The sequence below is a fragment of the Chiloscyllium plagiosum genome, unplaced genomic scaffold, assembly GCF_037043375.1.
Source record: "Chiloscyllium plagiosum isolate Xiang-an unplaced genomic scaffold, Cpla_swu_hap1 HiC_scaffold_9, whole genome shotgun sequence".
Taxonomy (NCBI): Eukaryota; Metazoa; Chordata; class Chondrichthyes; order Orectolobiformes; family Hemiscylliidae; genus Chiloscyllium; species Chiloscyllium plagiosum.
Window position 1 is genome coordinate 45,300,248 of NW_028270147.1, and position 12,076 is coordinate 45,312,323.

Here is a 12,076-nt window from a genome sequence, read left to right on the forward strand (position 1 = left end):
AACCAGGACTCTACAGAGCTGCAGCGTAACCACATGGCTCCTAAACCCAATCCCCCTGCTAATGAAAGTCAACACACCATACAAACGTAAGTCTTCTTATCAACTGGGGAGGCAACTTTGAGGAATCTATGGACGTGGACCCAAGTTCCCTATGTTCCTTCACACTGCCAAGAGTCCTGCCTTTAACCCTGCATTTTGCATTCAAATTCGACCTTCCAAAGTGAATGATTTCATACTTTTCCAGGCTGAGGTCCCCATGCCACTTATCAGCTAAGCTCTGCATCCTGTCAATGCCTTGTTGCAACCTACAACAGTCCTCCATACTATCCACAACTCCACCAACTTTCATGTCATCTGCAAACTTACTATCCCACCCTTCCACTTCTTCATCCAAGTCATTTATAAAAGTCACGAAGAGCAGAGGTCCCAGAAACACCACTGCAGAACATCACGGGTCACCAAGTTCCAGGCTAAATACTTTCCATCTACTATGGGCCAACCAACTCTGCATCCAGACAGACAGGTTTCCCTGTATCCCATGCCTCTTTCCTTTCTGGATGAGCCTACCACGGGGAACCTTATCAAATGCCTTGCTAAAACCTATGTATAGCAAATCCACTGCTCGACCTTCATCAATGTGTTTTGTCGCATCCCCAAAAAATTCAATAAGATTTGTGAGGCATGACCTGCCCCTCACAAAGCCATGCTGACCATCACTAATCAAATTATGGTTTTCCAAGAAATCATAAATCCTGTCTCTCAGAATCCTCTCCAATACTTTGCACCCCACAGACACAAGACTGACAGGTCTGTTAATCCCTGGATTATCCCTATTTCCTTTCTTGAACAAGGGAATAACATTTGCCACCCTCCAACCATCTGGCACTATTCCAGTGGACAGTGAGGATGCAAAGATCATCACCAAAGGTGCAGCAATCTCTTCCCTTGCTTCCTGTAGTACCCTAGAGTATATCCCATCTGGCACAGGAGTATTATCTATCCTTATGTTTTTCAAAATTTTCAGCACATCCTCCTTTCTAAGATCAACATGTTCTAGCATGTCAGTCTGTTTCATGCTCTCCTCAGAACCATCAAGGTTCCTCTCAGCAGTGAATGCTGAAGCAAAGTACTCATTAAGGACCTCCCCTACTTCCTCAGATTCCAAGCGCAAGTTCCTTCCACTGTCCTTGATTGGCCCTACCCTCACTCTGATCATCTTCTTGTTCCTCACAAGTGAGGAAAACACTTTCAGTTGTTTTCTTAATCCTACCCACTAAAGCTTTTTCATGCTCCCTTTTAGCTTTCCTAAGTCCATTTTTCAGGTTCTTCCTGACTACCTTTTAACCCTCTAAATCCCTGTCCGATCCTCACCTCCTCAACCTTAAATAAGCTTCCTTCTTCCTCTTGACTAGATATTCCACATCCCTTGTCATCCAATGTTCTTTCAACCTATCATCTGTTCCTTGCCTTAGTGAGGCAAACCTGTCCAGCACTATCAGCAGGTGCTTCCCAAACAACTTCCACATTTTTGTTGTGCATTTCGCTTAGAACATCTGCTCCCAATCTAGGCACCCCAGTTCCTGCCTAACAGCATTTTAATTCCTCCTCCCCCAATTAAATACTTTCCCATACCATTTGCTCCTATCCCTCTCCATGAGTATAGTTAAGGTCTTGGAGTTGTGATCACTATCACCAAAATACTCTCCCACCGAGAGATCTGACACCTGGCAAAGTTCGTTGCCAAGCACCAAATCCAATATGGCCTCCCCTTTAGTCAGCCTATCTATATATTGCATCAGGAACCCTTCCTGGAAACACCTAACAAAAACTGCTCCATCCAAGCTATTTAAATAAGTAGGTTCCTATCAATATTAGGGAAGTTAAAATCACCAATGACAACAACCTTGTTACGCCCACATATTTCCAAAATCAGCCTCCCAATCTGGTCCTCCATGTCTCTGTTGCTATTGGGTGCCCTGTAGAAAACTCCTTTCCTGTTTCTGACTTCCACCCATACTAACTCTGTAGACAAACCCTCCTTGATGCTTCTTTTCTGCAACTGTGATACTCTCCCTGATTAGCAATGCCACTCCTCTGCCTCTTTAACCTCCCCCTTTATTCCTTTTGAAACATCTAAACCCTCAAACATCCAACAACTATACCTGCCCCTGTGATATGCAAGTCTTCGTAACGGCCACATCATCGTTCCAAGTACTGATCCATGCCTTGAGTTTGTCACCCTTATTCCTGATACTTCATTTATTAAAATGGACACACTTCAACCCATTGGGCAAAAGCCCTTCAACGTCGATTTTGCTGCTCCTTGGATGCTGCCTGAACTGCTGTGCTCTTCCAGCACCACTAATCCAGAATCTGGTTTCCAGCATCTGCAGTCATTGTTTTTACCTACACTTCAACCCATCACACTGACTGCACCTTTGCCCTGTCAAGTGCCCATCCCTCCTCTCAGACGCTCTGCAAGCTATATCTGGCAGTTCCCTACCTATTCCATCATCTCATCCATAGCTCAGGTTCTACTCCCCCTGCCAATCCCAAAGAGCTCTAGCGATCTCGCCCGAGGATATTGGTGTCCTTCGAGTTCAGGTCTCACTTTCCCCAGAAGTATCCCACTGATCCACATATCTGAAGCATTCCCCTCCTACACCAGCCCGGCAGCCACGTGTTCATCTGCACTCGCTCTCTATTCTACACCTCACTAGCACGTGGGACCTGTAGCAATTCTGAGATTACTACTCTGCTCGTCCTGCTTTCTAGTTTCCAGCCTAACTCTCTATATTCTCTTTTCAGGTCCTCCTCCCTTTGCCCACCGATGTCATTGGTACCGACTCCAGCTCATGACTTCTGGCTGCTCTCCCTCCTCCTTAAAAATCCTATATGTGCGATCAGAGACATCCCTGACCCTGATACCCGGGAGTCTCCCTCACAACCACAGGGTCTCCAGTCTGTTCCTCTCACAATTGAATTTCCTATTGCACTCCTATTCTCCCTCTTCTCTTCTGAGCCACGTTCAGTGCCAGAAACCTGGCCACTGTGGCTTTCCATTGGCCGGTCATTCCACCGACTAAATTGAAGATGGCTAAACTAAGGGATGGGTCTGCCTTTTGAAACATAGCATCCAGATGACTCTCCACGTCCCTAAGTGCCAATGTCCAAAGTTCGGACTCCAGCTCATAAACTGAGCAGAAATTCCTCAAGCAATAGATGCTTGCTATAGATGTGGTCACTATAAACTACAATGGGGCCCAACCAGCTCTCACATGGTTTAGCTACATCACGTGCCTGGCCCTGTGTGTACAGTTTACTTAATTAATTTTTTTTTTATTTACTACTGATTTTAAGTTTTCAATCTATAAATACATCTTCCATTTAGCCCTTAATCTGAAAGCAAGTCACAGTAAGTAGAAGAGAGAAATACTCACTTATCTGTGACATCAATTGGCTTATCTCTTGGGCCTTGGTCTGCTCCAGCCTCCATTGATCTGAGGAAGTAGGGTGGAAAACCAAGAAAGCAGTTCCTCCTTTTCCTACTTCACCAAATTCCCACCTTTACAAAACTCCCAAGTTCCACTCTTTGCAACTTGCACTCTTGTCACATTTTTAAGATGATTCAGTATTTTAAAGTTATACCTTGGGGTCAATGCAATTTCTTTCTTACCATCAAGAATTTTTGGTCGATCCTTTATGTCATCTGTTGATGGATTAAGACATGCAACTAATCCTTCTAGCAGAGCCTTTCGTACATTATAATTCAGGAGCATCTTGATAAATTCGATTCCTACAGGACAATAATCATTACATGTAACACAAAATTACCTCAATGTTCCACAAACAAACTCTTATTCTCTCTATGGTATTGTGATAAAATTAGATTTTTGACTGTTGAATTTTTGATTGAATCATAGGAATGACAAAACATTAAAAGGAGACCATTCTGCCTGTATAGTTCTTTGATACAGCTATTCAATAGTCCCACTTTTTAATGTCAAATGAACATGGTAAACTTGTGATGGGTATTAATGTCAAGTAGTTAAACGATAAACAGAGGAAGGATGTTAAGTGTTTATAAAGAGAAGTGAGTTTGATGATTTGCAATGCCCTTAATGAGCTTTGCATGCAAATTATTCGATTGGAAACAAGGGTGATTTACTGATGGTGGTTAACAGAAGGAAAAAAACATGTTGTTTGGCTATTGGTGGGGGTGGGAGGGGGAGGTGGGAGAACATCTTCAATTGTGTCAGAGTCTTCTGGATGTAAGAAAAAAAGGACACAAAAGGGGGAGGAGTCTTGTGGTGTAGTGGTAGTGTCCTGATCGCCGATCCAGAAAGCCTCGGTTCAAGTCCCACCTCAACCAGGTCATCTTTTTACAAAAAAAAGATCTATGAAGAGAGGGAGTCCCTTGTGGCACAGTGCTAGTGTCCCTACCTTTGTGCCAAAAAGCCCAGGTTCAAGTCCAACCTGCTCCAAAAGGTGTCAAGACATCTCAAAGCAGGTAGATTAGAAAATATCTCGATCTCCCTTGGTCTATTGCCTCCTTGTTTTTGGCCTATGATGCAGTGATACTATCCCTACTTCTGGCCTAGGAGGCCTGGGTTCAAACCCAACTGCTCCAGTAAGTGTGTAGTAACATCTCTGAATAGGCTGATTCAGAGACAAGAAATTTTTGTGGCACTTTGGTAATATCTTTATCTTGAATCAGGAGGCCCAGGTTCGAGTCCCACCGGTTCTGAAAGTAGGTAATAGCAACATCTCTGAACAAGTTAATTAGAAAATATCTCCCTCAACAGAAGGTGGGCTCTTGTGACGGAGTGGTAGTATCCCTACTTCTGGGTCAGAATGTACAAGTTCTACCTTTCTCTTGTGTGTGCCAGAATACATCTGAACAGGCCAATTTAAATGTCATTTTCTTCATAAAGGAGGAGAAAAGTGGTCTTGTGTTGCATTGCTAGTATCCCCCCACTCTGGACTAGAAGTTCTAGGTTCCACTTTCACCCACCCTGGAGGTGTGTCATAACATGTACAAAACAGATTGTTTAAAATAGCTACACGTTTAATTCTGTTTGGAAGAAAGGTCGCCGAACTTGAAACATTAATTCTGCTTTCTCTCCAGATGCTGCCAGACCTGCTGAATTACTCCAGTAATTTTGGTTTTTGAGTCAAATTGAGTTTTGCTAAAGGGGAACATCTGTGTCTTGGTCCCTGCTTTGCCATACAGCTCGGATCTTTTAAGACCACTGCCCGTGGTTTATTTCTATCCAAATATTTATCCAATCACATTTTCTGTATTCTTTATTTTTGGGGATAATGTGAACGATTGAGAAATATTTCCATGACAGCGGATTGTCAAAGAAAAAAACAAACTCAGAATGTGCAGATGTTATTGCAAACTTCACAAAATTGAGAGAAATCAAAATAATGAATTATTTTTTAGAATCCTTACAATGTAGAAGCAGGCCATCAAGTCCACACCAACCCTCCAAAGGGCATCCCACCCAGAAAAACTTCCCCACCTTATCCTTTGTGGAATCGAAGCATAGACTGGGGGACTGCATCGCAGAACACCTATGTTCTACCCACAAAAAAAACCCTGAGCTTCAAGTTGCCTGTCACTTTAACACACCACCCTGTTCCCTGGCCAACATCTATGTCTCAGGCCAGTTCAGCACAAGCTGAAAGAATATCTTATTTTCCACTTTGGGACCCTGTGGCCTTCCTAACTCAATATAGAGTTCAATAATATTAGAATAGGTCTGGGTGTGATGCTGTCTGGAAGATCGGTGTAGACTCAATGGGCCAAAAGGCGTGCTTCTACACTATAGGGATTCTAAAAAATATTTCATCAATTTGTGAAGTTTGCAATAATATCTGCATTTACAGCTTTATCTTTGAGGAATATTTTCCATGACTGTGGATTGTCAATCATTCAATAATTTGAACTCTCCCATATCCTAGCCCCAAACTCCACACACCAAGCCTTGTTATCACATAGCCTGCCATTACACACTACTTATTGTTAGTCATTAACAGTCTCAATTAACAGCTACTCACCCTTCTAGCCAGCTTGTTATCCACTCCTTTTTCTGTCTAACAGTTCCTCTCTCTCTTTGGGCTCTATCCCCAGCTATGGTTTACTCCTTACCCACTGCTCCCACTTTAGCTTCTGCATATAAACCAACATTTTCCTACCATCAGTTCTGAGGAAGACTCACCGGACCAGACAAGTTAACTCTGATTTCTCTTCACAGACACTGCCAGACTTGCTGAGCTTTTCCAGCAACCTCTGTTTTTGTATCTTTCAACATAGACCTGAGTTTTGGCCTGATAAAGAATATGTTCGGTCTTGGTTTCTGCAAAAACTGCTTTTAAAATATTTAAGCAGCACAGGCTCTAGATAAAACCTTACTCATAAAAATTACAGAACAGAAAACAAGGAATCTAACTGGAGCTGCAACCCCATATTAGCCCAACACAGACAGTAATTTACCTTCATATTGCACTTCATAGTGAACAGTTTTCAAGATGTTCAAAAGTGGTTCCACGATGCAAGGGTGTACGATCTTCACAACTGGCTAAACAAGAACAAAAAAAAGTACTAGATGACATTTAAAAGCATATTTTATAAATTAAACATTTTTTATAAAGGAAACACTTCATGGTTTCTCAGTACTACTTCTTGGTACAAAGATACTGTCTGCAAATACTGTTCTATAATTGGACAGGAGGCTGCATGAAGTGAATTTCCCTGCAGATCTTGTTTCGCCTTTACTTTTACAGACTTAATTAATTGACTTGGCAATGCAACATTACTCAGCATTGTCAGAAGTGCTGTCAATTAGATGAAGCATTAAACCAAAGTCTCATCCACACTCCAATGTAAAAGATTGCAAGATATAATTCAGAGTTAAAAGGGAACTCTCTCAATTTTCAGGCCAATACTTATTCCTCAATAAACATTAGATTTAATTGGCTTAAAAGATTAACCATTGTTTCTTTTTCCCCTAGAGTAGTCTAGAGTACTATGGCCCTAAATTAGCTGCTGTTGAATCCTGTTCTGTACCTCACATCATAACCATACAGGAGACTAAACAGAGGATAAAAACAATGACTGTAGATGCTGGAAACCAGATTCTGGATCAGTGGTGCTGGAAGAGCACAGCAATTCAGGCAGCATCCGAACAGAGGATGCCTGATTCATCCTCTGGCCAAAAAGAGATGCATGGGACTAAAATATGAAGAACAACATTAAAGGAACAAAACTATTCTCATTAAAATTGAAAAATAAGCCCTTCAAGAAGAAGGGCTTATGCCCAAAACGTCGATTCTCCTGCTCCTTGGATGCTGCCTGGCCTGCTGTGTTTTTCCAGCGCCACATTTTTCAACTCTGGTCTCCAGCATCTGCAGTCCTCACTTTCTCCTATTATCATTAAAATGAAAGGAACACAATGAACAAATGTGATGAAATGCAGACTTGCAACTACTGTAGTTTCTCACCTGCAAAGTCATCAGTGTTTGAAGAGCCAGTTTTTGTACCTTTGGGGAGGTGCATGGTAATAATGCAATCAATCCTTTGTACACTTGTAATTGATACTTTGGGTTGCCTTGTGCTAGTAATTCCAGTAAGATCTGAGCCTGTTCTTGGGTCTTTTCCAATTTTGCATTTGCCAAACACTCTGCAACATTTCTCACACCTTAAAAATGCAAAAATATTTAAAACAATAAGACCACAGTTATATTCATAGTTAATTAGGTTATTGCAGAATACAGGGCGAAAGTGAGGACTGCAGGTGCTGGAGATCAGAGTCAAGATTAGATTAGATTAGATTAGATTACTTACAGTGTGGAAACAGGCCCTTCGGCCCAACAAGTCCACACCGCCCCGCCGAAGCACAACCCACCCATTCCCCTACATTTACCCCTTACCTAACACTACGGGCAATTTAGCATGGCCAATTCATCTGACCTGCACATCTTTGGACTGTGGGAGGAAACCGGAGCACCCGGAGGTAACCCACGCAGACACGGGGAGAACGTGCAAACTCCACACAGTCAGTCACCTGAGGCGGGAATTGAACCCGGGTCTCTGGCACTGTGAGGCAGCAGTGCTAACCACTGTGCCACCGTGCCGCCCACCAAGAGTGGTGCTGGAAAAGCACAGCAGGTCAGGCAGCATCAGAGGAGCAGGAAAATCGACGTTTCGGGCAAAAGCCCATCATCAGGATTTAACAGCATTTGTACTGGTGAGGCCAGAGGAAGTGCAGATAGAGAAGCATTCCAAGCATCAACAATGGCAACGTAAACTGCCAGCTCTGTAAACACCCTTGCCAATCTCGCACAAGGCTTTGAGTTATAACAGCACCTAGAGAACATAATGAAGACATTTACGGTTTGGACCTACTTGAAGAATGAAGAATCTGAAATAACTCCACAGAGGTTGATATCCCTTCATCAAATCACCCTTTATTTACACATGAATAGTTCTTGAGTAAGATTAGAGTGGTGCTGGAAAAGCACAGCAGGCCAGGCAGCATCCAAGAAGCAGGAAAATCAATGTTTCAGGCAGGAGCCCTTAATCAGGAATGAGGCTGGGAGCCTCTGGGGTGGAGACATAACTGGGAGGAGGGTGGGTCTTGGGGAGAAGGTAGCTAAGAGTGCAATAGGTGGCTGGAGGTGGGTTTGAAGGTGATAGGTCGGAGAGGAGGGTGCAGCGGATAGGTGGGAAGGAAGATTGGCAGGTAGGACAGGTCATGAGAATGGTGCTGAGCTGGCAGGTTGGAACTGGGGTAAGGTGGGGGGAGGGGAATGAGGAAACCGGTGAAGTTTACATTCATGCTCTGGGGTTGAAGTGTTCTGAGGCGGAAGATGAGGTGTTCTTCCTCCAGGCGTCAGGAGTGGCGGTGGAGGAGGCCCAGGACTTGCATGTCCTAGGCAGAGTGGGAGGGGGAGTTGAAACGTTCAGCCACGGGGCGATGGGGTTGATTGGTGTGGGTGTCCCGGAGATGTTCCCCAAAGCGCTCTGCGAGAAGGCATCCAGTCTCCCCAATGTAAAGGAGACCATAACGAGAGCAACGTATACAATAAATGACATTTGTGGAAGTGCAGGTGAAACTTTGATGGATGTGAATGGGTCTTTTGGACCCTTGAATGGAGATGATGGGGGAGGTGGGGGTGCAGGTTTTGCAATTCCTGCAGTGGCAGGGGAAGGTGCCAGGAGGGGAGGGTGGGTTGTTGGGGGGTGTGGATCTGACCAGCTAGTCATGCAGGGAATGGTCTTTGCGCAAAGCAGAAAGGAGTGGGGAGGGGAATGTATCCCTGATAGTGGAGCCCATTTGTAGGTGGCAGAAATGTCGGCTGATGATGCAGTTTTTGCGGAGGTTGGTGGGGTGGAAGGTGAGGACCAGGGGGGTTCTGTCCTTGTTGAGGTTGGAGGATTGGGGTTTGTGGGCGGAGGTGCGGGACATGGGTGAGATGCGTTGGAGGGCATCTTCAACCACGTGGGAGGGGAAATTATGGTCTTTAAAGAAGGAGGCGATTTGGTGTGCATCTCATCCACGTCCCATACCTCCGCCCGCAAACCCCACCCCTCTAACTGCAACAAGGGCAGAACTCCCCTGGTCCTCATCTTCCAACCCACCAACCTTCGCATAAACCGCATCATCTGCCGACATTTCCGCCACCTACAAACGGACCCCACCACCAGGGATACACTTCCCTCCCCAGCCCTCTCCGCTTTGCATAAAAGACTGATCCCTCCGTGACCACCTGCTCAGATCCACATCCCCCAACAACCCACCTTCCCGTCCTGGCAGCTTCCCCTGCCACTGCAGGAATTGCAAAACCTGCGCCCACACCTCCCCCATCACCTCCATCCAAGGCCCCAAAGGATCCCTCTACATCCAAAGTTCTACCTGCACGTCCACAAATACCATTTATTGTATACGTTGCTCCCAATGTGGTCTCCTTTACGTTGGAGAGCCTGGATGCCTTCTTGCAGAGCATTTTAGGGAACATCAACCCCACCACCCAGTGGCCGAACATTTCAACTCCCCTCCCACTCTGCCGAAGACATGCAGGTCCTGGGCCTCCTCCACCAGCACTCCCTCACCACCCGATGCCTGAAGGAAGAACGCCTCATCTTCTGCCTCAGAACACTTCAACCCCAGGGCATCAATGTGGACTTCACCAGTTTCCTCATTTCCCCTCCCCCCACCTTACCCCAGTTCCAACCTGCCAGCTCAGCATCATTCTCATGACCTGTCCTACCTGCCAATTTTCTTTCCCACCTATCCACTCCACCCCCCTCTCCGATCTATCACCTTCATCCATACCTCCATCCACATATTGCACTCTTAGCTACCTTGTCCCCTGCCCCACCCCCTTCCCATTTATCTCTCCACCCCGGAGGCTTCCAGCCTCATTCTTGCTGAACGGCTCCTGCCCAAAATGTCGATTATCCTGCTTCTCAGATGCTGCCTGACCTGCAGTACTTTTCCAGCACCACTCTAATCTTGACTCTGATCTTCAGCATCTGTAGTCCTCACTTTCGCCTATGAATAGTTCTTGACTCTAGTATTGCCTCTTCACAGCCAGCTCTCAGAGCGTCAGAATCTCTGACATTCCTCTTATGATCTGTGTGATAATGCTGCTCCTTTAACAACAATATGCTGTCCTAGCCTTTTTTTTCCCAGAAGTTGTGAAAGTAGTGATTCCGAAAGGTCTAGGTTTGAGAGTTTTAGGGCCAGTTTGATTATAGCTAACAGATACTGCCTCAGGCAAAAGGCTTTCAAGTCAAACAAAATGAAATATGAGTGGCCAGTTATCCCAGCTCAGCTTTTCTCTGGTTTGGTTTTAGTAAGTTACCTTTTGTGCCAAGAGGTGTTTATGGGGGTTGTTGTAAGTATTTGGAAAAACACCGTTAGGTTGGGATAATCTGTTGGGTTTTTATTTAGGTTACGTTATTCTATATTCTGTTCTCTTTTGTTTGTGTTTCAATCCAGTAATCTTGTAAATAAGTTCTGTTTTGTTTGAAACTATGCGCTTTGACCAGCTACATCACTGCTGGAATATCCACCTTACACCTGCTTTAGACAACTAGTAAAGTTATGGTCTAGGCTACTTCCTTGAAATAGTTCAACGTGGTCTGGCCTGGTCCATAACATCTGTCAGCCAGGGCTTCCTGATTACAGCTGTTGATTTAGTCCACTCAGAGTATTCATATTGAGGCCCAGCTGATTGACCTCGTTACGCTCACTACATCTCTCCTCCTCAGAGTCCAAGGACATTGATTGTGTTTTTTTCCTTGGATAACCTCCCAGAGTGTTTTAGCACTGAGTCAGGTTACTCTGACTCCGAATTCAATACTGGTGGTGTGTAATGCATGGGACAGCATCTCTTGAGCCAGGAGCACCTAAGTAGAATTTCACTCTGTTCTTCCAGCAGCAAAAGCATTGAGGCAGTTACTTGGGTCATGTCCAGCTCTGTCAACATTTGATGGAGAGGGTGAACTCACAGGTTCCTGTAGGCTAGCCAAATGTTCTGAGGAGCAGTCCACATTTTGCTTATGCACCGTTTGCGAATTCATGGCTTTTGTATGGTCCACGTGTTTGTTCAAGACCATCACACCTACCCAAATTTTATATGTCACTGGTCCTGACCTCGTGTCAACCTCTTACCCATGCAGGGCCACTTCCATGGTTCTTACACCAAATGTCGTCCACTGTATCAAACAGTCTCTCTTGCTTGGCAGAGTCTTGTGTCTGGCATTGGCATTCCTGATGCTGTTTTACCTCCCCGGGTCTGGGAAGATCAGACTTAACCTGGTGCGGAGTCTTCTACCCATTAGCTTCGGCAGAGTTGCTACCTCTGTATTTGCATTTGGAGTGTTTCTGTAAACAAATAAGGACCATGACAGCTTGCTATCAAGTGAGACTGTAGACAGGCAGAAGACTGCAAGAACAGAGCAAGCTAGGCAGCATCAAGAGATGGAGAAGTCAATGTTTCAGTTGTAACTCTTCTTCAGGATCCTGAGTACTGCAGAAGGGTTACACCCAAAATGTTGACT

The 12,076-nt window shown here is 44.8% G+C and overlaps 1 protein-coding gene across 3 annotated transcripts in view; it reads right to left on the reverse strand.

Annotated features, from left to right (window-relative positions):
- The window catches only part of armh1 (armadillo like helical domain containing 1), a 60,022-nt gene that overhangs the window by 30,822 nt on the left and 17,124 nt on the right, over nucleotides 1-12,076 (reverse strand). For all 3 annotated transcript variants that reach the window (XR_015758039.1, XM_087990271.1, XM_087990270.1), the window contains 3 exons: nucleotides 7,510-7,706; nucleotides 6,503-6,587; nucleotides 3,677-3,796 (listed from right to left, as the gene is read on the reverse strand). Coding sequence is in view for 2 of the 3 variants with exons in the window: in XM_087990271.1 (XP_087846397.1) it covers nucleotides 3,677-3,796; nucleotides 6,503-6,587; nucleotides 7,510-7,706 (402 nt within the window). In the remaining variant the exon portion in view is untranslated. The remainder of the gene's footprint in view (nucleotides 1-3,676; nucleotides 3,797-6,502; nucleotides 6,588-7,509; nucleotides 7,707-12,076) is intronic.